General features: G+C 42.0%; 1 protein-coding gene across 2 annotated transcripts in view; it reads right to left on the reverse strand.

The window, feature by feature from the left end:
• The window catches only part of TRPM8 (transient receptor potential cation channel subfamily M member 8), a 101,561-nt gene that overhangs the window by 47,469 nt on the left and 27,486 nt on the right, over positions 1 to 26,606 (reverse strand). For both annotated transcript variants that reach the window (XM_058299859.2, XM_058299860.2), the window contains 9 exons: positions 21,329 to 21,503; positions 18,992 to 19,059; positions 15,199 to 15,396; positions 11,412 to 11,514; positions 8,670 to 8,788; positions 4,375 to 4,665; positions 2,722 to 2,817; positions 1,794 to 1,923; positions 687 to 832 (listed from right to left, as the gene is read on the reverse strand). In XM_058299859.2, the coding sequence (XP_058155842.1) occupies positions 687 to 832; positions 1,794 to 1,923; positions 2,722 to 2,817; positions 4,375 to 4,665; positions 8,670 to 8,788; positions 11,412 to 11,514; positions 15,199 to 15,396; positions 18,992 to 19,059; positions 21,329 to 21,503 (1,326 nt within the window). The remainder of the gene's footprint in view (positions 1 to 686; positions 833 to 1,793; positions 1,924 to 2,721; positions 2,818 to 4,374; positions 4,666 to 8,669; positions 8,789 to 11,411; positions 11,515 to 15,198; positions 15,397 to 18,991; positions 19,060 to 21,328; positions 21,504 to 26,606) is intronic.

Below are 26,606 nucleotides of genomic sequence, written 5' to 3' on the forward strand. Positions count from 1 at the left end.
GGCCTTTGGGTGCCCTGGCCGTAGAGAGCCACACCTACTTAATCTAGCTTAACCGTAGCAGCAAAAAAAAATTTTTTTTTCATAAACATCTTCCTGATTATCATCTGCAGGGTATAAAAGGAGGGCCACGAGGCAGACTAACAACATGGGATCAAATCCCAGCACTGCTCCTCCTTAGCAGGGAAGGCTGGGGAATATTCCAGGACTTCTCTGAGATCCTGAGTCCTCATCAGTAAAATGGGGGTGCCATCCACGTCCACAGCCAAAGGGGGAGATGAAACCCGATCACGTCCCTATGCCAGCCATTATCCCCCTCCTACACCCAAGAAAACTAAGGCTCAGAGCACAGTGTAGCTGGCCCTGCTTTGCACACCTCGACAGAGCCTGGGGGAGTGAAGGCCAGCCCGGGGAGCCAGGGACCCAGCTTGCAATTACGATGCTGCGCTGTCTGCTTTGTAGAAACGCAAAGAACCTTCCTTTCCTGCACCGCCTGGTACAGCAAGGATTCCTCCTGAAGCTGGATGCTGCCACCTCCCGTGACCTCATCAGCTCCTCCTGGGTTGAAGGAGAACATTTGTTTTTAATATTCTAGGCAATGGATGCTGCCAGTAGCATCTGCTATAAAGCCCCCTTCCAGTTCGTGCAGGTACAGTGGGTGACAACGGTGTCGTGACAGTGTCGTGTACCTGGACGCCCGGCTGGGCGATGAAGTGCTGGTCTGTTGCTTCCACCGCCAGCTCCAAACAGTTGCTTCCACCCCAAGCTTCGCAGGAATAAACCAGCAGTTGTTCTGCCAAATCTTCGTCGCTACTGTAGCACTCCGTGAACAGCTCTACAGCGGCCGCAGCCCAGAACAGAAGCTGGAGTCAGCGGGGGAAGACGCAGGCTCTCCTGCCCGCCCCTCCCCATGCAATGCCGGACTTCAGGAGCAGCCTGGGAGGGACTCCAGATCCAGGCACTGCCCAGGGAATGCCGTCACAGCGCAATGCTGTCTTGACTAAAGGGGTGTTCTTTAGGCGCACAGCACCCAGCAGAGCTCTTTGGGGTAACAGTGATCAGGGAATGCCCTGTGAGTTGAGCTGCACGGGACACGGGGCGTTCCCCTGCTCAGTCTGGGTTCTGGCAGAAGAGCCTTGGCCCCTGAGGAGGGGCTCCAGGCCTGGTGCCCCTCTTAGCCCCCGCAGCTCCTCCTCCACCTCATTTACATACTGCTCTTTCTTGGAGAGGTTTCTTTGCAGAAAAGGCTCAATGCAAAAAAAAAAGAAAAGAAAAAGCATGGTCCCCTGGGAAATCGAGGCCAAGTGAACCAACACAAGAAGCTGCTCAGGTGGCTGCCTTTGTGCAAGTAATAAATCCCCGTCCCTGCCCGGATCCAGCCTGCCGTCAGCAGAAGTAGATGGAACTGCGGCAGCTCACGCCTTCCCTGGCAAGCCAGGTAAAATCTCAGTTCTATCCACAGGATCCACAGGATCCAAAACTCCCAGGTCAAAGCAAAACCAAACAAAACCCTAAGCAGGCCTCAATGCTCCCTCTTGTGCTGAGTTTCTCAGACCCGGGGCTGGAAGTGGCACCGGGCAACAGTGGGATCAGAGACCCCGAGATTCCCCACGGTCATTCTCAGGAAAGGCAGGGAAGAGGCAGGAACCGCGTGGCCTGCCGCGCTCCGAGCTGGCCAGCAGGGGGCGCTTGGCCCCACCCCTGACCTTGGCCTCTGGGAGGCATGTGTCCCTGGCGGGCACCTGTGCCCCTCAAGCAGACCTGGGCTCCCCGTGCCGCCACTGCTGCAGACTCACCAACCGCCCGGGTCTCGTATTCATTAGCCAGCTCTTCTGACTCCCCAGCGGCGTTGATGTCGTTCTTCACCTTGGCCAGAGTCTTGAGAAGCTTGCTGGCCCCCAGGGCGGCTAGGGTACAGCCCTTGGTCTTTTCAGAAGGGTGGAGAATTTTAAGTTAGTTCATAATCCCCCCAAGTCAGCAGAGCAACATTATATCAGACGAGGAAGGATTCGTGGCAGAAGCAGGGAATCGTAAATGGTAACATCAGAATGACTCAGAGTAAGATTTGTAGTGAACACAAAATAATCTTGAACCTGAATATACTTGATGTCTTGAACAAGGAATTAACATACAAAATACATGTATATATCTCAAGGTAGATACAACAGGGAATCAAAAGACTATCATGGGAGGCCTGAGTACACCCAGTAACCCCCGTGGAGGGCAGAAGTGGATAAGGGCATAACTGATGCCATCAACAACGTAATTAACAAGGCTGCGTGTGTGTGCATTTGTCAATACTCAATGTCCAATTTTATGCTCTAAAGATGGAGACTGTGGCTACTTTTCAAGGGCCCATCAATCATTCACAAAAATTACTAAGTCACAAAGAAAATTCCTAACATGGAATTTGTACAGGCCCTGTTTCCTGTCTGTAATACAATATAACTAGAAATTAATTCTTCACCCAAATTAAATTTTAAAACCACACCCACACACACCTCAGGCGCAGGAGCCACCTGGACTGTCCGCCACGCAGGCCTCCCTTCCTGGGATAAGCTCCCCACTCACACTTCCAGCAACGGGGAAGCAGAGGCACAGCCATGTTCGTCCAACATCAGATTTTCCGTTTCATCGATGATGTTTTCAATGAGGCATGTGAGGTTCAAGGAGGTCAGAACAAGCACGACAAAGCACAAATTGGGCCTGGGCTTGGGCATTTACCTGTTCCCAAATGACCTTGGAGAGCTCCTTCTTGTTCTGAAGAATGGCCCAGATGAAGAGCGCTTGCAGGGGGTGCCGGGTTATAGGAGACACGTCCTGGTGGGAGTCAGAACATGTGGTCAGCTCGTGCAAGCAGAGCGCCACCTTAGGGGCACTGCGGTGATGGTGAAGACTTGGGGTCAGGAACCCCCCCTCCCCAGGACAGCATGCCATGTTTAGGGGGGGGCTCTGCAACTTCCTGTAGAAATCCATTTTCTCTGCCGGTTATTTTCATCTCTGACCCCCCAGGTGGTTTAATTTGACACACAATCTTTTATCTGTCATGAAAGACAAATTACAGGTAGATGGAAAAGTATGCAGGGTGAAAAAAAAAATGTGCAAAGCACAAAATAAAAACAGAATGACCCCAGGCAGGCCCAAGAAAGCAGCTCCTTCTCATCAGGTACACCTCAGTTTCTTATCTAGAAATACAGCTCACATGAAATTCTAACTTTGCTGTAGTTTAAGTTCAGTTACCACAAGATAAAGCATGCTGATTTCTTTGGAGTGTTATTCAAAGGTTCAAGTCCTAATACATCAGCTGGAATCCCAGCTTCTGCTCAGCATCCATATCTTCCAATGGAACCTTTCCAGATAGCAAATATTAAAACCTAAATATTCTTTTAAAACTTCCTTAAGGATTTACTGAGGTCTGAAATGAATAGGGTAGAGTCACATATTCTGAAGAGGGTTTTAAAATAAGTAGTGCCAAGCAGGAGTTTCCTAAACACTTCAAATTCCCACAAATGCTTAACTCATTTAGGTTTCTGCAGCTGACACAAAATCCAGAATTACAAAAGATAATGACCTAGTTTGGATTGCCCCAGATGCAATCCTGAGACAAGGATGTGAGGCAAGTAAACTTGAGAGGTGACCTGGGGAAAACCAATAGGAGACTGAGGAAACAGACAGGAAAATAACACAATAAAGGGTGCGTTCCCAAGCAAGTAATGATGAGCATGGAGAGACGAATCCCACCAGGAAACCCTGGGAGCCAGGGTAGAACATGCGACTCGGAGTTATCCTCCCTGAGGGGAGAGGGGGTCACAGTATCTATCTGTCACCTGCTGGCAGTGGGCTCTGGCCAGATCAAACCCTCAGCAAAGAGGAGCGGGTCGGCGGCTGGGAAATGGGCCTGCCTGCACTTAAATGGGAAGGGCTGAGGGAGCATGAGCCACATGCAGCCACCGCATCCTCTCAAAGGGAAACCTGGATTATCACTTTGGAAAGAGTCACTGCCCCCTTTGATTCACAAAAGAAAACTTGGCAGTTCTTCAGTCCTTTACATGGAGAGCTATTTTAAGCAGATCACTTCCAGGAGGCTGAGATGTGAACAGGCCGCCATGTTGTCTTGTCCCTGTGAGATGCCTTTAGAGAATGTACAGCCCCAGGCTTTGCCATTGGGAGAAACAGAAACGACTGGTTTGAAATATAGAATGGAGCATAAAGCAAGACAGCAGAAAACCCACCAGGCAGAAGCCTTGTTACCTCAAGCAAAAGCAGTAGAAAAAGGTAAAACATTGGTGGGGGGTGGGGAAAAGGAAACAGAGACATTTTTTGAAGGAAACCTCAAAAGGTCAGAGAACTCAAGAGGGCAAATCTTCTGGTACATACGTGGAATTCTATGTCCAGGTCATCCCTGCTACTTCTGTCTTCCTTCCGGAAGCCTCTTCGGAAGTTTGCAACTAGCTTCCAGACAAATGTGAGGAGGGCATCGTTGTAGGAATTCTTAGCAATCCGCAGGTTCCGATATACAAGGGTGCTGAAGTGGTTGGAGAAGAGTTCTGTGAGGACATCGTTGGTGAGAAACTTCCTCAGGTTCAAGCCATTCTCTAGAAAGAGGCGGACAAACTTGGGCCTGTCCTTTATGAGGGCCGAAAACATGACTTCTTGAAGGTCAGCAGACTAAGAAGAAAAACAGAGATAGGAGTCCCACACCACATCCAATACAGAACAGACAAGGTCAGTGTTTTCTCGGCCACAATGGCAAAGCGGTAATATCTTTAGCTTCTCTTCCAACATGAGAATGAAATCTGCCTTTTCAACGGTAACTTAGCAGTGGATTATGGGAAAGTGTGATGTGATGGAATCTTTGAAATCAGTCAGTGGTGGGCTTGGATTTGACTCGGACTCGGCTACCATAAATTGGAAATGACGACACATACATAGAGAAGTCATTAGCCGAGAATGTATCCCTGTGCTTGGAGGTTAGCAGTACAGCTTATACCCTTTTTCTGAAGTATAGGGTAGTGTCGACTGCGAGCCAAGCCCCAGTGTTGGTTCTCCACTTTGCGCCATTGCACCTGCCTCTGCGGCCTTCACTGGTGCCCTCATACCTTCCACCATGGTGACTGAGCTCTCAAGCATACTTGGCAAAATGGAATCCACCAAGAAATGCAAACCACACACCACCAAGAAAACACCTGGACATGTTCCATCCAGTAAATCAATGAATTGCTTAAAAATTACCCCCTCATTATTATTTATCTTTATCTCCACTTTCTGGGCTTCTGATAAAACTTCCCATAGACGCTTACTAAGAATCTTAAGATAATCAATATTTACTTCAGACACACACTAGGCCACACCAGCTCTCAGATATGTTCTCCGTGTCCTTTATGGTGCGTCTTGCCATTTGAATTGGCTGTTAATATTAAAAATTAGAAGATTCATCAAAATCCACAATCCCAGCATTAAAATCCAGATTTCAGAGTGAAAAACCAGGCACTGTGACAACAGGGAGCCATCAACTGGAAGTGAGACGCCGTGCACCGCTCGTCACTGGGTGGCGCCCAGCACACCTGCCCGGGGGTGGGTCAATAGTCTCTGCCAGCATTAATGGGCAGCACTGATGGTGGTTGTTTCTGTCTGATGTTGGTCTCACAGGAATCACACATTGCCTGGAAAGGGAGTTGTCCAGGGTGCTCGAGTCCCTGCACTTAGGCTCCAGGTGGGCCGGGGAGGGGAAGAGGCGGCGCCCAGGGAGTGCAGCAACAGCTCTGTCTCCTCTGTCCTCAACCCAAGTCTCCCCCAGGCCCAACATTTCCCATTTCCCTCTTTTGGGGCCTGAGTCACAACCCCCACACAAGGTATGTTTGGGGCCCGAGCCCTGGTCCTGTGGGTGTGAAACTACAGGGCGTCTGAAGATGATGATGTGCCACACTGCATGAGGGTTTGCCTTTGTCTAATGTGGCTGGAGTCCTCAGAAGCAAAGGAAATTGGACACAGAAAGAGAAGCCACAGGAAGTAGAAAGCAGCTGGAAGTCAAGGGAAGCCGGAAGAGCAAGAAGACACTGCCTTGTACACAGTGTATAATGAAAGAGCCAAGAAACCCCAAAGATTGGTGGGCAGGCAGAAAATACCCACCCCCGGAGGAAGCAGCCTTGTAGCCTCTGAAACGACGAGCCAATAAATCCCTGTTGTTAAAACAATGCGTTTCACGGTATTTGATCTAGCAGCTGGGAAACCAAACCACCTCCTAACATGTTTTTCTTTCATTGGTCACGCACTGGATAGCAAAGAACAGTGGTTCTCCAGCTTTCACCAGAGCTGCCCAGAGGTCTTGTTAAAGTACAGATGGCTGCAAGCCACCCTCAGATTTCTGGTTCAGCAGATCTGAGGCACAGTCAGATAGCCTGCCCTGCTAACAACTCCCCAGTGATGACGATGCTGCCAGGCCAGGGACCACACTTTGAGAACCACTGGTGGCTTTGCAGTCAGCCACATCTTTGTTTTCAAACCTGAACTCTACCATTCCTCCAGCCGTGTCCTGAGCCCCATTTGCTAGTCTATAAAATAGATTGTTGTGAGGAGTCAGCAAGACAGCAGAGGTCAAAGCCCTTTCAGAGGTTCAAGTACAGAGCAGGGCCCTCCAAATCCATCAGCCACTCTCCCTCTTGTGAAACGCACAGAGCCCTGGTACACTAACCAGCAAAATGAGATGATAAGCCCTGCTTCAGACTGCTGTGAGGGTGAAGTAAACTAACACAATGAAACTGCTTCGTGCACTGTAAAAGCCTACTCGACTGTTATTCCAAAGACATTAATTCATTTTTAAACAAATACTTACACGGCACATCATACATGTCATACAATGTTTTAAGCAATTTAGAAACATGGTCTGATTTAATCATCTTAGTAACCCAATGAGGCTAGGCACAGCTACGATGATCATTCCATTTTACAGCTGAGCAGGGGTGTGCTGGCAAATGTTTAACAACCAGCTCTCTGAAAGAAAATAATCAGTCCTCACGAATAGTGTTTGCCAGTCCCTGTGGTATAAATACTCCCACCACGGCCAGTTTCAAGATACCAGTGAGATGTCACTGAATGAGGAATTGGGGGTAGAAGTAGAGCAGCACTTCTACCCCCAGCCAAAAATAACCTCCAGAGCGTAGATAAGAGTAAATGTACTCAAAGAAATCAAAAGTAATGAGTTTTGATTACTTACAACTTTCACTTCTAATAAAATGTATTTAATTCTAAATTTTATTTAATTCAATTTTTAATGACTGTATTTAACAAGGTACTCAGCTCTTGCCAGCTATATGACTGGTTCCAACACGCCACTGAAAAGGGAAATTGAGGCACAGAGAGGTTATGTCACTTGCCTGAGGTCATGCAGATGGGCTGGTCCCAGAATGCACACTCTGAAATAATGTGCCTTCACCCTTAACTATCTTTAGCCAAGGTAGTAAAATTAAATGTACCATTCACTATGTCCCTGAGTTAATGTTTATTTGTACCATTTGACCTTACTTACATAGAGCATTTCGCACACAGGGATTTATTTATGAATATGTTAACTAGACTTACTTCTAATTCTACTCTCTCTCAACTAAAATCTTGTGATGTGTAATAGGATTCATTACACTACAAAGACCAAACACAAGATAATGTTTGTTAAAGGAATGAATAATTTAAAAATCCAAAAGTCATTAGTTTATTTGCACTGCTATTATTAAAAGTGATCACATGTTCCTATAAACCAAGTCTTAGTACTTGATTACACAATGATAGGCCTAAAAGTGTTTTGTGAACCTGGTGGCTGAGGATAAAATTTCTGAAATATATGCACCTTCCGATCTAGATATAGAAAATTAAATATATCCTCTCTGCCCACTAATAATTTAAATTAATTCAGAAGAGATGAAAACGAAGATGCACAAAGCCTTGTAAATGCAAGCGTAATGGTGTGAAATTGTTCCTACTAAACAGAGCTCCGAAGGCTAATCTCACTTTAGTGGTACACTAGAAAACATCTGCTAGAAAACACAGCTCTAAAATTCTAATCCAACTGACAAGTGGGAAAAGGCAGTCTAGTGGAAAGAAATTCACTTTCTATCGGATTTACGACGTTTATATTAGAGGCGCTCGTTTGGCAAGGGGAGTCTCTTGATCTTCCAGCTCTAAGACCAATCAAGTTGTTGGTCTTCAATCCAGTTGTTCTGCTTTTCCCTTATGCTTCTCACTGCTGACAATTCCCTTATCAGAACTTTGCCTAGGCAGGTGGGGCAAGGAGCAGAAAAAGTGCTCCTGTCTTGGTTTTTAACTGAGCTACTTCTGAGAAAACCCTTTCCATCATCCTGTGCCTAGTTCCCCCACAGTGCTGTCCATCCCCTCCAAGGAGGGCTGCTCCAGGTGGAGCAGGTGGAGACGCACCTTCACACCATATCTGAGGGCTGTAAACTTTTGATGGGGTTGGTGGACTCGTGCATTTATTGCTATGATCACTTCACAATAAACCTACTAAGTCAATATTATTTCATGGTACAGAAGAGGAAAGCAAGGCTCAGCTATAGCAGTGTGCCAGGATGGAATCATCCTTTACGAGATTCAACACTGAAAACAAGCCAGGGTCCCAGCCTGATACTGGAGTAAGTAAAGAAGGCTCCACTTAGTTTATTTACCTCCCACCTGCGGTCATTAGTGAAAATCTCATCACTGGCCAGGTCCAGCTGATTCCACTCCAGCAGGAGCTTCAGCTGCCCATTCCAATTATCCTTATGTTGTTCATTGGTGCTGAAGGCTGCAGGAGGACAGGAAATGAATCAGCTTGCTAAAGGCCTGGAAATAAAAGGGTCAGACCCACTCAGTACGGACAGTTATCACAGCCATTCATCAAATGTGATCCTGCGTGTATTCCCTTCGAATCAGACACTCTGAACTTTATCACCACTCATCCTCATCCACAATCCATATTTCAGGCTATAATAATAACTTTCCATTGCATACCCTCATAGTATAACCATGGTATATTGAGATTTTTCCATCAAGTCTGATTCCATGAGTGTTTCATGTCAAAGACCTGGTTATGCACAACTGAACAGAGTCTAAGAGACAGATAAAGTAGATACAACCCCAGGTATTGGTTCTTTTGAGGAATAAAGAGACCCACGGGTTCTATGGTCATGGCAGATGGGGTTCACTGCCATGTCAGATGGCCCTTCTTTGGAGCTGGTGTTTCTGCGTGATGGAATTGGACTCAGAGGGGATCTCTTTTCACAAGACTTGCATGCTACTTTATTGGAATTGTAGTTGGTGCTGGGGTTTAAGATATATTTAGGGGATTTGAATCTCTGGACTGATAATATGACACCCAGGCCCAGAGCCTCAACAGACTTCAGCTCCTACACTTTGATTTATTGGACTTACCCCACTCAGCTAACATGGAGTTGAAGAAGGTCAACCACCACACCATGGAGCCTAGAGTGTCTACAACTGAAAGCAGGAGGAGTGCATCCAGTATCCATGTGGAATCTAAGCCCCCACTTGACATAGATGTGCAATGGACACAACCAATCCAATGTCCACAGAGAAAATGTGGAATGGGTGTGGGAAGGGTAGCCATGGTGGCTGCTGGGTTTGGGGAATGGGAGGAAGAGTTGAGATGTGGAGGCGTTTTCGGGACGTGGAGTTGTCCTGGGTGGTGCTTCACGGACAATTACGGGACATTGTAGATCCCCCCAGGGCCCACTGGATGGAACGTGGGAGAGTGTGGGCTATGATGTGGACCATTGACTATGGGGTGCAGTGATGCTCAGAGATGTACTTACCAGGTGCAATGGATGTGTCACGATGATGAGAGAGAGTGTTGCTGTGGAGAGAGTGGGGGGTGGGGGCGGTGGGGTTGAATGGGACCTCATATTTTTTTAATGTAATTTTTAAAAATAAATAAATAATTTTTTAAAAAACATGATTGAGACCTTTATATATGAAGATTTAATAAAAATAGAATCAAATCACATTGTTTTGGGGGTAGTTTCACCAAGAAATGATTATTGCTTGGGTGTTTTATGTTCGAACTAAAAATGAGAAAGTATATTACAATATTCTATCAAAATCCTCAAGAACTGAGGAATGAAAAAGCACAAGGGGAGACTGCAATCTTACAAAAAGGAGACTTACTATTATTGTAGCAATGGAAGTACTTGTACCATTAATATAATAACAGTGGTTTCCAAAGTGTTTAAAGGGAGGGAGAGGGAAGAATAGGTGGAACATAAGGCAATTTCAGTGCTTTGGAATTGGTCCAAATAAGATTGCAATGATGGATAAAGGCCATTACACATTTTGTTAAAATATAAATATTGTATGGTACAGAGTGTAAACCATAATGTAAACTATAGATCATTGTTATTAGCAATGCTTCAATATTTGTTTGTCAGTAGTAACAAATCTGCCACAATAATATAAGATGTTGTTTACAGGGGACAATGTGAGAGAGGGAGATGGAGGGATGTATGGGAATCTCTATATTTTTGGTGTAACCTTTCTGTAATCTAAGTCTTCTTTGAAAATAAAGTTTTTAAAAAGTAAAAAAAAAAAAAATAGTGAACAATGGTGCTAGGTAAAAAAAATTTTTAAAAAAAGGCCCTATCTGACTGACACTAAAGCTAAATCTATTGAATAATCTGCCATATTTTAACAATTTTCTACTTGTCTTTTTCATAACTAATATTTTCTGCATCGGCCTATCATTACAGATAGAATCCAATTTTAATATATGCTTACAACCAAATTTCTGGCAAGCACAATAAGAATGGTACTAATAAACAGCACTTCTGTGTGCCTCCCCTCCTCTGTGCACTTTTCGTCTATTTACTCAAGCAGTTCAGCTCCAGAATGGCTGGTCCTTGCCAAGGAGCTTTAACTTCAGGTAATATTTCGCATGGTGGGATTCCAACAGCAAAGATGACAGATGAGAATTTATTAACCTGAGGTCATTCAGGGGCTTCAGATTTGTAAACTCCTGAAATTGGATGCAAAATTATCTGAGTGTGTACAAGTGTGTGTGTGTGTGTGGACATAGGTAGAGAACTCTAGCACAAAGGGCACTCATTTTCATCACTTTCTCAAAGGATTTTGAGACTCAGTAAAGTACTTAAAACCATTTCTAGAGACAGATTTTTGGAGAGTACTCTGATCATATTTGGCCATAAGTGATATAAAAATTTATGTCCTATCAAATTAATGTAACCAAGGACATTTAACTCAGCAGGGCAATAGTAGTTATTCTAGCTTCCAATCTATGATAATAAATGCAAAGTTATACCTCAATAAAGCTGTCTTTAAATTTTAAATGCAAGCCATTAGAAACCACAGAAAGCAACCCAAAGATGAAATTCTCCAGAAGAGCTCCTTTTACTTACCTTTATATAGAGCATAGGAAATAGCATTGCTCACAATTTCATCGCCAGCTTCTTCCATTTTAATAACTGTTAAGAGGTGAGAGCTTTCGAGAATTTCTTTGAGCTAGCAACATTTAAAGAACAGAGCTGTTAGCCAACTGATTTTAGACATGAGGAGCATATTATTCTCTTCCGGTGAGGAATCTTTTATTCCACTTTAGAAAGAGACCATCTATAGGAGAAGTCCAGATTGCCTTCCCGTGCCTGCAGTGCCATAACTAGCACTGCTAATTTGTAAAAGATTATGATGAGTCCTTGGCCACAGTGAGAGGAAAGAGCTGGTTATGTGAAAGCAAAGAGCCCTAACAAAAAGCTGAGTGCCTCATTTGACAGGGTATGAGTGGTGTGGGATCTGTGTGTGTGCGTGTGTGTGTGTGTGTGTGTATGGTGGGGTGTGTGTCTGGTGTGTGTCTGAGTAGTTTACATGGTATGTGTGTGCAATCTGTATGCAGTGTGTATGTGGTTCATATATGTGGTGTGTGTGCTGTGGTGTGTGTGGTGTATGGTATGTGTGTCTAGCACAAAGCTTGGCACTCGGCAGGTGCTTGATGGTTGAATGAGTGAATAAATAAGAAACAGACTACAGAAGACCTTAGAGCAGGGGTTCTTAACACAGGGTCTGTGAGCCTAAGTCGAAATTTTAAAAAAACATGATTCCTGTGGGGACGTGTTGGTGTGGGTGTGATGTATTTATTAAAATACACAGTATCATATGGACTTAGTAAGGGGTCTGTGGTTCTCAAGTGACTGGCAAAGGGGTCCATGGAACAAAACAGGTTAAGAATTCTTGCCCTAGAAATAGTCCATGTGTGCTGATAAGTGCTTGAACAACTGGAAAGAAAAGTCCAGATTCAAACAAGAACCTAGAGAACTTGGGATAAGGAGGTAAGGAATTTGCTATATTATCCTTTGTAATTTTTCTTTAATTTTTAATTTTAAAACATTTTTTAAAATGAAAAAACTAGGCAATAAATGTGCTCAATAAATACTGATTAATGAATGAATAAAAGAGTCTAAAGTGAATCAGTGAACAATATCTAGGTTGGCTGACAGATTGAGAGCCCATGGAGGGTCAAGTTCTTGAGAACTGAGGCATAGATACAGTGGGAATAACTGAGTGAGCTGTAAGAAGGTGTGATACAATGGGAGGAGTATATGGATCTCTTGGAGAGGTCAAGAAATTATGAGGCCAGGTTTGGAGGTCTGTCATTTACCTGGATTATCCTTGGAGATTGTTCAATTAGTAATTGACTGAATATGTGATTCACTAATTAATCATTCAACTCTTAATCTTGATCTTTGGGGAAAGCAGGCCCAAATGCAAAACGAAGTGCAATTAAACAAACAACCAGGCTAATTTTTATTGTTAATGTATGTCTTCTGATTGATGCTATTATAATCATGATGTATCATTAGCAGGCTAGATATGAATATAAATCAGATGTGAATCCTAGAAAAGATGCTCTAATCACAGAAGTTGGAAGTGTCTGAATTTTAGCCTATTTCAGATTCATGGAGCAGAAATCAAAATCCTGGTAAAGGACATGGGCGACTTCTATTCTTTGGATGGTCCAATCCTGATCATTTGTATAAGGAGTAAAAGGAAAGAGATGAGTGGCAGTCACTGGGATGGACTTGGGGCCATCTTTGGTGGGTAAGTTAAGAGTTGCCTATACCCTCCTCTCTGGGTATGGTTGAACTGACCACCAAATTTCTTCCAAAATTACCTTGAGTGTGGTGCTCTTACTTTGATTGTTATACTTTGGAATTATTACGTAATAATTGTTATATTGTTATATAACAGACTAATTTGCAATTGACTGAAACGCTTTAGGCCTGAAAGTTTTGAGAATCAAAAATATATAATAGAAAAAAATTGTATAATAGCAGTGGGGAAGGGGGTCTCTTTCCTTTTCCCTACCAACATATTTCCATGTGGAGGGGGCCCAAGCAGTATTAGGGCCCTGGCCATCGCCACCCCTTCATTCACTCTACTTGGGGAGGGCAGGGGCCTGTCCAATGGGTGACCTTGGCCTTGGATGGCCATCCCTGACCTGCTTCTTTCATTGTGGTGTGCTCCTTGCAGAGAGCTCATACACTGCTCTGCAGTCAGCCACACACCTAGCCTGGCAGGGGAACCTGCAGTCGTTCAGTGCTGCCCATGTCTGGGAGGGTTCACCTGTCTCATGACGGGGTTCAGCATAAAGTGGACATTGTTGCTGCATCCCTGGCCACACCTTTCAGCTTAACCTTCATCATCATAGCACTGACATTTTGATCTCCATTTGCCTGACACTTGTGTCTGTTTCTCAACTGGCTCCAAACTTGGACAAGATACACAAAAACCCAGCACTTTCATATAAACCACCAGCTTTAGAAAATCTGAGAATGTAAATAGAAAAATTGCACTCTACTTTCTGTGATTTTAGTAAAATCTGCAGAATGGGACACCTTGAGTAGGAATGTCATATAAGCAGCCATTGGCCAGGGCACTGTTCAGCCCCAATGCTGCCTCTCAGCTCTGGGAAGAGGGTACATCTGTATTTTTAAAGCACGAATTTAGATGATGAGGCTTTATCCAGAAAGAATTTGTTCCCTGGTCCCTTCAGATTGCACTGTAATCCACCAGGATCCTTGGCTAATAGCCCCCATGGGAAATTAAGTAAGGCCGAGATAGTTCCCGGTCGTGTTAATTGCCTAAAGGGGACCTGGCAGCCAAGAAGGCTGGGTTGATATTTCTCATTATTTCAAGGATTTGGTTTGTCCAGGCTTGCCTTAAACAAGCAAAAGTGCTATGAAGAACAGGAAGAAATTATCTTCCCTATTCCAGGATTTCAGTTTGCCACACTGGACATTTTGAGGTCCTTCCACCGCCAAATACTGTTGAGATGGCAATCGAGTTAAAGAATATTTTCTCATCCATTAATCTAAACCCAGCCTTCAGCTCTCATGCCGGAAAGATCTTTATGATTAAAATAACCTCTGTTGCCTGCAGACTGTTATTTCCTTATGGAAAGATCTCCAAGTCCAACACATTCTCTTAAAAATATCAAAATATTGAAGACTATCTTTGAATGAGCTGATGTGAAAGCACGTACTGTTATCAATAGAAGCACTCTAAGGAACTGAGCAGTTGGGAAAATGAAAGTCATTACAAGTCAACAATAGCCAAGAAACAGAGAAAAGTGAGCAAGCAGAGCACTATGTTAAAATATTTTTATAAGCTTAGCATTAAGAAGCCTAATAAGTATTCCAATAAGTAGACATTTCTTAAAAGACCTAAAGAGAAAGGTGAGAAATTCCGGATTGAATCACAGGCCAGTTAATTTAGAAAGGCAATTATTCTGTAGTAATGGTTTCCCAACACATCTAGACTCAATTTAGAGTCTGCATTTTTAAACAGTCATTACTAAGGATTATTTCTTTCCTCCTGGCCACTGATACACAAAAAACACAGAAGCTCAACATTCATTGACATCTGGCATACAAGGAGGATTACATACTTTGCAAACAAATAGGGCTAAGCTTAACCTCTGTCCCCTACCCCTTCGGAGGTCAGGAGAGTTGACAAATCACCTAATTTATCGGAGCCTCAATTTCCAGGAAGAAACCTGATCTGGGCCAGAGTCACAAACAGTATAAAACACCTGCCCATATCTTTGAAGTTGGCATTTAAGCGCATTCTCCTTTTTCATGAACTGGGCCTCCTTTTTCTCAGCCCCAGAAAGTCTCTCCTCTATCAACTCACCCATTTGATCCAACCCTCAGTTTCCTCCTCCGACAGCCGGGACACCGTGCGGGGTAAAAAGCGCACCAGCTTCTCCTTGATGATGGAAGAGGTCACGGCATACTCCAGCTCCACCAGGCTCGCAATCACATCCGCAGTCTGACCCGAGCCTTCCACCACCACACAGGGAATTTTACTTTTGATGGAGGTGTGGATGGCCTGCGAAAGGGGAGATAGAGTCCGACAGGGGGATAGATGGAAGAGCGGCTGATGCCCAGCAGATTCCAGCTCTGGGCCAAGGTGCTAGGGTGGTTTGAAGCTGTATGTCCCCCAGTAAAACTTGATTCTTGATTTGATCCATCCCTGTGGGTGTGAACCCATTGCAAGTAGGACCTTGGATGAGGCTACTGCAGTGAAGGTGTGTGTGGCCTGGCCCAGGAAGGAAAGGTCTCAGTCCCACTTCATTTATACATGGAATGAATTCATATATGAGGGAGAGAGAGCCACAGGAAGTAAGAAGCTAAAAGCAACGAAACCTGGAAGCAAAGGGTGGGACCAGGAGCGGCTACCATGTGCCTTCCCATGTGACAGAAAAGCTAAGGGCCAAGGATCACTGGCAGCCAGCCCCACGGTGCCACAGGAAAGCATATCACCTTGATGATGCCTTGATTTGGACTTTCTTTTAGCCCCAAAACCATAAACTGATGAAGTCCCATTGTCTAAGCCAAATGATTTAATGGTATTTACTTAAGCAGCCTAGGAAACTAAAATAGTGCTAAATCAAATAGGTTAACAAAACACACTTACCCATCCATGTACTTTTTCCTGTGGGGGTTTTAATTTAAATCAGAAGCACAAGGAATCTCTGCAACCACTAAATGAATGAAAAAATGTGTACTGAGTGTATTTCATCCTATGCCAGCGCCAAATTCCACAATAAAGTTATGTGGGATGAGCTTGTTCTCCATAAACGAGCACATTAAAATCTCTCTGTAGATAAAAGCAGTGAATTCCAAATACTGACAAAATAAATTCGAGTGACAACTTTGAAGATTCAATTCAACATTATCATTCACAGCTTATCTGACAGAGGTTGACAATTCACGAACACGCCTTAAAAGCAACAGTCACATATTTTGTATTGTTTACTCACATATTTTCCTCCTCCAATAATTTTCCTTGCCCCTATTTTCAACAAACTACTTATTTTTTTTCCTGGATAAACACCAAGCACACTTTTATTTTCTTGATAATATCCACAGAGTTCAGCCCAGGGGAATCAGGTTTTAATTACTTGGCACCAGGAAAAACAGATCCACCGATAGGTACAGAAGAAAATGCAAAGCAATCTCCTTTAGCCAGAACTGAAATCTTTCATTATAGGAGATATGTCCCAAAAAATAAAGTGTGCAGCACCATCATCAGAACTGTCCAAGAATGAGATGCATAGTGTAAACCATATCCCATCCATGATTGGCTTCCTACCAAGAAGGTGGTGTTGAGATTGTGTGCCAGAGGAAGGAGGAGGCTGGAGATGATGAGAGAGGGACTTGAGAAAGCTGAAGAGAAGCTCGGGTCAGTATTTTCTTCTCCTTTCCTGGATCTCAGGAAGCACCCCCCTATCCCCCACCCCTCCACCCCCATTGATTGTTAATTGTCTAAGCAGACATGTGTGACAAATACCATAAAAATTCAGTTCTGGTCAGTGATCTAGCCCTGCAGCAGCTGTCTGATCCTTCCCTATCCCCTAGGTCAAGGAATCTTAATTCTAAATCTAAAATTTGAAAGAGAAATAGATAACAAATGGAATTACTTTCAAATACATTCTCTCCATCTCTCTTCTTGGTTTACATTGCCAGTTTTTCAGCAATGGTATATTGACAATTTCACATTGAAAAACATTTATTTTAGCTTTTCCCCTGAAAACTCTTTCCCTGAAAGACTTTTAACAACGGTTTCAATAGTAAGTCTCTTATAGTAAGGGCACAATAAAATCTGCTACATGAATGAATGAAAAGGCATTGTTCAATAAAAGAATAAAAAAAAGAAGTGCTAGTGTATGACTCCAAATAATTTACCCTAACTACAATGTCCCTATAAAGGTGTCCTTTTGTAAAGAAAGGTATCAGGGTATTTATAATCTAGCCCTTGTCTTAGAGTTAAATAGGAAAGGGGAAATGGGGGCATGCAAATAAATATGGAAATTAATTAAAAGGAGGAGTTAAAAATTACTCTCTTATAATGTCCAACTCCCAGAAAAATGAGAATGCAATTGAAGGAGGAAATGATGAAAATGAGGCTCATGCCTTCAAATACTGACTAAAATGCAGCTGTGCTGATGCTCTTTTAAAAGCCATACATACACCTGGCTAAGGCAAGGGTAGCTCAAAGATAGTCAACTGTGAGTGGGATGGGAAGCCCAGGTCTGACTCCTCGAGGGCATCTCCAAGAAGCATGAATGACCTTCAGATGGTCTAGGCACCTGGTTTGGCCACACATTTGTGTGTGTATAATTGTTTTGGTTTTCCAGAGCTTCTATTACAAATACCACATTATGGGTTGGAGTAAACAATGGGAATTTGTTGGCTCGTGGGTTTGGGGTTAGATGGTGTCCAAAATCAAGATATCAGCAAGGCTTGCTTTCTCCCTGAAGACTGTTGCGCTGTGGTGCTGGCTGCAGCCCCTCGGGGGTCCCTGGCTTGACCTCTGCCTCCCATCACATGGTGATGTCCTCTCCTTTCCTGCCCCTGAGACTCCCAGGTTCTATTTATAAGGCCTCCAGTAATCGGGATTAAGACCCACTCTCATTCAGTGGGATACACCCTAAGACCAACATCTTCTAAAGGTCCTTTTGACAATGGACTCATATCACAGGGCTATATATTAAGATTGAGAACAAGTGTTTGTTCAGGTACATAATTTAACCTACCAAAGCCCACCCACCACTTTGATGGCTAGTTTCAAGTATCAACTTGGCTAGGTGATGGTATCCCGTCATTTGGTCTAGTCAAGCACCAGCCTGATTGTTACTGTGAGGGTATCCCAGATGGATTTGCATCTATAGTGGGTGGTCCCTACAGCTGATTGCATCACAGTCAACAAAGGAGATTACCTCCAGCAAGAAGGTGAGTCTCCTTGTCCAATCACTTAGAGGTCTTAAAAGGAAGAACTGAGGATTTCAGAAATCAGAAAAAATTTCTGTCTCTACTTCAGCCAAGCAACTTTTCCTGCAGAATCTAACATCATTTTCTTCAGTTTCCAACTTGCAGGCCGCCCTATGGAATTCAGACTTGCCAATCCTCAGTCACTTGAGCTAATTCTTATAACAAATCTCCTAATATTTACTTAATATTTATCTTAACAAATTTCCTAATCTCTTAATTCCTAGAACAAATCTCTCAATAGAAACAGAACTGTCTTCAGTTTCTCTGGAGAACCCTGACAAATGCAATGATCATAGTTCGTCTCCACACACAGATGGGATGGCCACAGTATTCCAATCGCTGCGCTGCGCTGCTTGCAGGGCTTCAGTTTCGTGAGTTAATGTCAGCTTTTCTCTCTGGCAAAGATTGATTGTCAAAGCCAGTACTAAATACACAGACATTTCATGTCACTTCAAATTCCCTTCCCAAATCCTTGCAGCTGAGGAAACAACCTAAGTCAACTACGGGGACATTACATGGAGGGAAGAACATTACCTACTTGCTGTAGTAAAAGAATTAGCCAAGCTAAAGATGAACCCAAAGGCCCTGAAAATAGGAGTTTGTTGGGTAAGCTAGTCAGTTGACCTTTCAAAAATCTAAATAGGACTCACTTTCAAAGTCTCTTTTCCACCTCCTTGGGCAAAACACACAATGGGTATCTTGCCACCATAATTGGAATCTGTAAAACATAAAAAGTAAAACTGATTTTAGGCTTGCCAATAACTATGATAAAATTCTCAAGCATCTTTTCACATGCATTCCAGCCTTTCGCTCCCTCATCAGTCCATTCCTGCAATAATTACAGCTACACCAAAAGTTATAAGGAAAACACAACCACATATGGTTTGCTTTTACCCTAGACATCATTGTTATGGGTTTCAAAATCAGAATGCATTGCTTGATCCCATAAATGTTTATTCAGTCATTACCCTGGGGATGCAGTGATTCCATCACTATTTTAGTGAAAGTTTAGATCTAAGTTTTTCAAACTTTTTTCATCATCATTCCTCTAAGAACTTTTTTCACCTTTTTCATCCAAACCCACCACCACCATGAAATTTTAATACCACAGATATACTGGATATCCATTTACGTAATTGGCCCTTTGGAGGACCACAAGCCATTGTAATGATCTAAGATGTTTTCACACCCCAAAGACCAATTTTCACTCCAATAGGGGCAATATCACCTCCCTTGAGAATGCATGGCTTAGTTATGTAGGCAGCAGAGGGTACAGAATATTCATCATAGCTTTTAGACTACATACCATCTGTTCTTAGTTCCCAGGAATTTCTTTACTCTTTTTTTATATTAACAAGCAGTTTGGGCCATGACTCTTCAGACTAGGATATCCATAGTTCCCCAAGAGACACATAGATGTTCCAAGGGTGTGCAATAGGCAGAAGTCCACTATGCCATGACCAACCATGCCCTTGACTCAGTAGATTCACCTACCTCAAGGGAGAGTTGGACCAGGGGCTTCTGCCCAGAGCCTGCATGTGGAATGAGGGCTGCAAGTCTCACAGGCTCAACTATCTCCTCTATGGTCATGATGGATGAATCAATGGGCCCCAAACCAGTAAGAGCGTGACATGGGTCATATCACAATTTGTTACTGATAATTAAAATGCTAAAAACTCTGAATGATTTGCTTTTGCTAACATAAATTATGCCAGATTTCAGTTTATTCTTATAATGATGATACTCTTACACATTTGCTTAATCCTATGCTTTCTTAAGTGGGTGAGAAATTTGCATAATTAGCTTTCTCTCAAGGAGGCTGTAGCAGTTTGGCATGTGCATGAATTCCAAAAATAGTTATTGGATGATATATGTAAACTGGTCTGTCAGAGGTATCATTTTTAATTGATTAAACTATGATTAGGACTTTGACTGGGCCACATCAGTAGTGCGTTGTGTCCCCGCCCCTTGGTGGGTGGGGACTCACAGAGGAAAGATAAGGCAAAGGACGGAGTGTTTTGAGCTGGAGCCTGGAAAGTAAGCGCACAGAGGAGGAGAGCAGCTGAGCCCAGGGAGAATCGAGCCCTGGAGAGAGAAACAGTCAGTTGGCTGATAATATACAGCCAGTTGGCTGATAATATACAGAAAACAGAGGAGCTGAGCCCAGAGAGAAATGAGCCCTAGGAAGAGAGGAACCCAGGAAGCCTGAACTCTTGGCAGACATTGGCGGTCCTCTTGCCCAAACATATGGCAATGGACTTTAGTGAGGGAAGTAACTTATGCTTTATGGCCTGGTAACTGTAAACTCGTACCCCAAATAAATACACTTTCTAAAAGCCAACAGATTTCTGGTGTTTTGCACCAGCACCCCTTGGGCTAATACAGAGGGTGTTGCCTATGTAAATGTCTTCCTTCTTGCATATCCTCAAGTGTCTGGCATGAAGTTAATCACTACCCCATGCAGTAACCTGGTTCCACAGCAGGACACAGCTCAACTCCATGTCCACAGGAGGAGAGAGTGGCAAATAAAGGCTTCCATTCAATTGCTGCATTCTCTCCTCTGAAACCAGTGTTTTAGGTGGTTCTATTATACAAAAGCAGCCAAGATTCAAAGGGTAAACTACCTAGTCATTAAACTAGTGAGTTGGTTTTTAACATCTCTCCCCTAACCTGTTGCATTATGTTATAAGTTCATATTTGCCATCATGGATTTTATTTGTTCTTACATGGCATTAAGCAGAAGAAGGAACTGCAGGCTGTCTATATTGACAAACAAGAGTAGAAACAGCAGCCTTTGTCATTGCCTTCAGGATGTCCTCAGGCACATATCACAAGTGTCCCCAGTGTGTTAAAGAAAGAAGAGAAATTACAGCTCTCCTGTGCAATGAGGACACCTGATCAGTTGGGTTCTTCACGCTTTCCTCCATCACTGGCAGCTCCAGTTACTGGTGCTGCTCGGCCGTGGTTCTTGTTTCCTAAATACAGACCTTGAATAGTGCGCTCAGAGATGTACTTCTCCAGCTGATTCCGAAGCTTCGCTTCGACTGTGGGGTAGCCGTGGCAGCCATTGTCCACGAGCAGCAGATGGGTGTGATTGTTGTCCAGGATGTACAGTGGGTCTCTCTTGAAGTCATCCATGATGTACTGGGCTGTAAAACATCCCTGAAAAGCCCATAGAAACTTGTGTTTGAGATTCTACTTGTTGACCAAGATGCATGATGACATTTGTATATGCTCATGTTAAGGCAATTCCTTTGGGTCCAACTATATTGATGACTCTTCCCAGGTTCCTAAATTCAGAAGGGTCTTAGAGGTATTAACGTACAGGCTTTCATCTTAAATATGAGAAAATTAAGGCTCAAATGATTGGGTCACTTGCCCATTGTTGCATAAATAGTAAGCAATAGTATAAAGAATTGATTCCCAGTCTAGCTCTTGTTCTACCACACTTTGCTTTTGCATCAATTCATTTGCAAGTGATAGCAAGTGATAGTGTGTGTGTGTATTTGTGTGTATGTATGTGCATGTATGACAAAGGGCAAAATTAGACATTAATAAACACACTTATTTATCTAGAATCTACCATATGCTGTATGTCTAAGGATGAGAGAACGAATAAGATGAAGTCTTTGCCCTTAAGAATCATATGGTTGCAGGACTACAAAAACAAGCAATTAAATAGATACTCTGTCCTAACGCTTAATACCAGAGAATAAAAAAAAAAAAAACACCTGCTGTGCGGGCACAAAGAAAGGAGTTCCTGTATTTCAAATCTCATTCAAAAGTGTTTAGTTTTTAAAATATCAGGATTGCCCTAAAAGGTGTTTCAACCTGAAATCCAAGAATACAAATGGAAAACCCATGGGGGAGAGCAAGGTTACTGACTGTACCAAGGACGTATATACAATCAGAGCAAAGGCAGAGTAGAAAGGAAAACCCCAGTGTCCCAGTTTCATTCTCTAGTGGTCCCTGCCCAGTCAGGAGCTCTAAGCAGGAGAGGCCAGGATATGACCGATGAAATCGTATTGGTAAGACAAGCAACCAGCCATTTGATGGAGGAGTCCTACAAACTTTCATGGAACAGATAATTCCCATTTCATTTATACTCTCTCAGAGCACACCTCTGATTCTAAAACCTTAACAAAGAATCACAAAAAGAAAAAACAAGGTCCAAGCTCTCTAATGAATAAGGATACAAAAATCCTAGGAAATTATTGACTAATTAAATCCAGCAAGATTATTAAGGAGCAGTTAGTGTTTCTAGGACACAGCCCATCAAATTATGGAGAAATACAACACAATAGATGCAAAAAGACATTTTGTAAAAAAGTCATTTGCAATTTTTATAATATATAAAAAGAAATAAAAGATGTCTTTAGATAATTCTTAAAACATTTGTATATTGAATATTTAGGCAACTTCCTATTTACAGATGAAATACTAGAATCATTTCCACTCAAGATGATAACATATGTCCTGGCAGGATATTTATCACTGTTATGTAACATTACTCCAGACAAGATGAACCAAAAATACGAGATGTAATTAAATAGAACAGCTGTTTTAAAACGTAATATTGTTTACCAACAATGTTACTTTTTGCAAACCTAGAAGATCCAGAGAATCAACCAAAAAACTGTAAGAAATAGGAAGTTCATTAAAGTGTCAGATTCAAAACAACAGCAAACAAAGCAATATTTTCACTTATACCAGCAAAAATTGCTTCAAAACATCAAATTCAAAAGAAACAAGATAGAGGGGGAAAAAAAAAACTAAAAACAAATTTTAAAAGATTTTAAAAACCAAAGAAAAGATAACAAAGAAAATAAAAGGAAGAAAAAATATCAAATCAGTAAAGATTCCACTCACAATAATAAAAAATATACATAATCTCTAGAAATAATGGTAACAAGAAATATGTAGGACCTATCAAAAAGAAATGTAGAACTTTCCTGAAAGGCTCGGACTTGCTATAAACTGAGAGACATGTATTACTAGAAGAGGAATCTATTTCATAACAACCTCAATATTTCCTTTATCAGCTTAATATGATTCCATTCAGCCAGTGTGATGTTTTGTTGTTGTTTGTTTGTTGCGTTTTATGGGTGTATCTTGACAAAGGGATTGTAAAATTTAAATGAAAAAGTAAGTGGCAATGAATAGCAAGAAAAATTAGAAATATAGGAATAATGAGGGAAGGTTTGTGCTTTTTAGATGCATACATAATACAGCAATGTTTTTTTTTAAAGAAATAATAGTGGGTTTTTCTGTTTCTCTTTAAAGATTTACTTATTTATTTATCTCCCCTTCCCCCCGCCCCCCCGCCACCCCGGTTGTCTGTTCTCTGTGTCTATTTGCTGCGTCTTCTTTGCCCACTTCTGTTGTTGTCAGCGGCATGGGAATCTGTGTTTCTTTTTGTTGCATCATCTTGTTGTGTCAGCAATGATTTTTAAACTATAATATTGACTCAAAAAAAAAAAAAAAAAAAAGAAACAGGTGATGGAATTGGGGGGGAAATAAGACCCTAAAAATAATGTAAAACACAAGTGCTTGTGAAACGTGGCATTGTTTCAGATCAATTAAATCCAAGTCCCAGTATAGCTCCAAGTGCCAGTGGCAGGGTTTTGTAATGACACAATGAGTGGAAATCATGCCCTAGGAGAGGACCAACCAAGTTACTGTTAACAATTATTAGTGTCAAGTTATGCAAAAGACAGAAAAAAAGAAAGAAGGAAGCTGATCATGAGAGCATAAGAGTTTGCAACAAAACTACCCTGTCATTAGAGATTAACATAAACATAAAAGGACTAAAAATAACACATGCCTACTGTAGAAAACACGGAAAATGCAGAAAAGCATAAGAGGAAAATTAAAATCACACTTAAGTCCATAACCCAGTGAAGTCACCACCAAGATTCAAGTATATCTATTTCTTCTCCCATCATTAATATTGATTTACATAGTTCTCATCATTTTCTATTTAAAATTAAACATATTTTCTACACTAGCTGAAAATCTTGGAAAACAACTTTTTAGTGGCTCCATAAAAATCCTTCATGTCTGTGCAGTAATTTACCTGACGTTTCTCCTATTATTAATCTTACTGGATTTTTTGGTTTATGCCAAACCTTGGCTACTACAAGAAATATTTTAATGAACATCTTTGTCCAAATATTAGTGATGTATTTATAAGTATAATTACTGGACCTGTGGTATGAATGGTTTTTATGCTCTTCACACATATTTCTAAGTAGTGTTCCAGAGAAGGTACAAATTTGCTTCTTCTCCAGTAACTTATTAAGATCCCATGCTTCTCTATGTATTGGAAGACACAAGCATTTTTAAATTAGTAATTACTAGAATATTTTTTAAAAATTTTTAGTGAAACCCAGTACAGAGCAATTTGGGAGATTATTTTTATTGCTCTTGAAGCTCATTCACTGATAATTCATCTCTTTAGATTTTCTAGTATTTCTTGAATTAATTTTGGAAAATTGTAGTTTTACAGAAAAAATATCAATTCCCATGAGACTTTTGGGTTTATCAACATACAAATGGATACAGCATCTTCACAGTTTTTTCAATATCTATTAAATTGCATTTCTCAGTTCCATTTATTCCTTAAACTCTCAGAGTTCTTTCAAAGAATAAAGAATATTTCTATTTTTCTTTTTTCTTTCTAATTAGTATATTTCTAATTGAATTCTTTTTCCTCTTGCTCTCCTTAAGTTTTGTTACTGTTATTTTTTTAAACATGGTAAGTTGACTACTGTAGTGGTTAAATGCCTGTGAATCCTAGCTCTGCCATTTAGGCTGTGTAAATTAAGGAAGTTCTATGTCTCAGTAGGCTAGTCTGTAATGAGTGAGTAGAAATAATACTCAGAAGATTTTTATGAAGAGTTAATGAGTTAATATAAGTAAAACACTTAGAATAGAACCTGCTACTTATAAATGCTACTGAATAATGCTGGGCATTAGTATTATTATTGAATTATTTATTTCCTTTCCTTATTTTTACTAATAAAGGTATGTGGTTACGCATTTCCCTCTGAATGCAGCTTTGGTCTTTTGTTGTTAGTCTTAATATGTCATGTTTTCATTTTCATTGCTCTCTAAGTGATTTGAAAGTTCATTTTTTGCCCCAATAGTTATTTAACAGAATGTCCTTTGTTTGTTCTCTCTTTCTTAATATCCAACACGACACTTTCCATTTAATCTTTATATATTCATTTCTAGTTTTCCTTGCTGACAGACAATGGACCCTATAAATTTCTGCCTTGAGAGAAATAGCAAAAAGTTTTTTGGGTTCTAATTCAGGGGTAAAAACACCCACTTTAAAGGGTGGCTTTTATGATTCTCTGAATTAACATACATAATGTACCCACCACCGAGTTGACTTCCACACCCATGTCATACCCAGCTAATGGAAAATGGCATCCTTTCCCAGCCCGCCTGCCACTGTCCCCAGGATCCGACACCAGGCCACACTTACCCTTGAAACTGGTATCTGACATGAGACCATTTTGCCATCCCTGGCAGAGCACCTAGTAATAACTCAAGAGCTACCGTTCAGTCCACCCAATGAGCTGTATCTACCCCATAAGGATACAAGGTTATTATCCAAACGTGGAAAAGGGAACTTCCTCGAGCCTCACAGCCAGCAGGGACTTCTCTGACTCCACTAAGCACATCGTCTTTCCACTCTTCCGTGCATCCTCCTTGAAGATGCTCAAGAAATCCCTTCCCACTCTTTCATGCCTTTTATAATCCTCAAAAATGGTGACAGATACCCAAAAGAAAGGAAAAATTTTTAAAGAGAAAAGAACCATGGCAATTCCAAGACTCCTTAACACTTACTGTCTAAACATCTAAGGAGCCCCAGATGGAAGGAGGTGTAGATTAAATTTGTATTTCTGAACATCTGGTCCAGGGGTTCTTGGTAGAGAACACCTGTTGTTTAAGAAGGTCATTAAATTGCTAGAAAAAGCTGTCTTCAAAATTCCTCACTTGATACAAACATCCATAAAGCGACTTAAATTTCAAACATGAAATACCTGTGACAACTCTCTAAGTATGCTCACAGGAAACTTGCATTGCTGTTGTTGAGGAGATGAGTGATTCCAAAGCCTTTCGAATGCCAAACGAACCAAGGACTGCAGCCGTGGGTGTGAATTTCCGTGAGTGTGGCAAAGCCACAGAGACTGCTTCCAGCCAGGCCTGGAGGCCCCTGAGGACAAACTCAGGTCACAGTGATAAAGGACAAGG

This window comes from Dasypus novemcinctus, chromosome 7, assembly GCF_030445035.2.
Source record: "Dasypus novemcinctus isolate mDasNov1 chromosome 7, mDasNov1.1.hap2, whole genome shotgun sequence".
Taxonomy (NCBI): domain Eukaryota; kingdom Metazoa; phylum Chordata; class Mammalia; order Cingulata; family Dasypodidae; genus Dasypus; species Dasypus novemcinctus.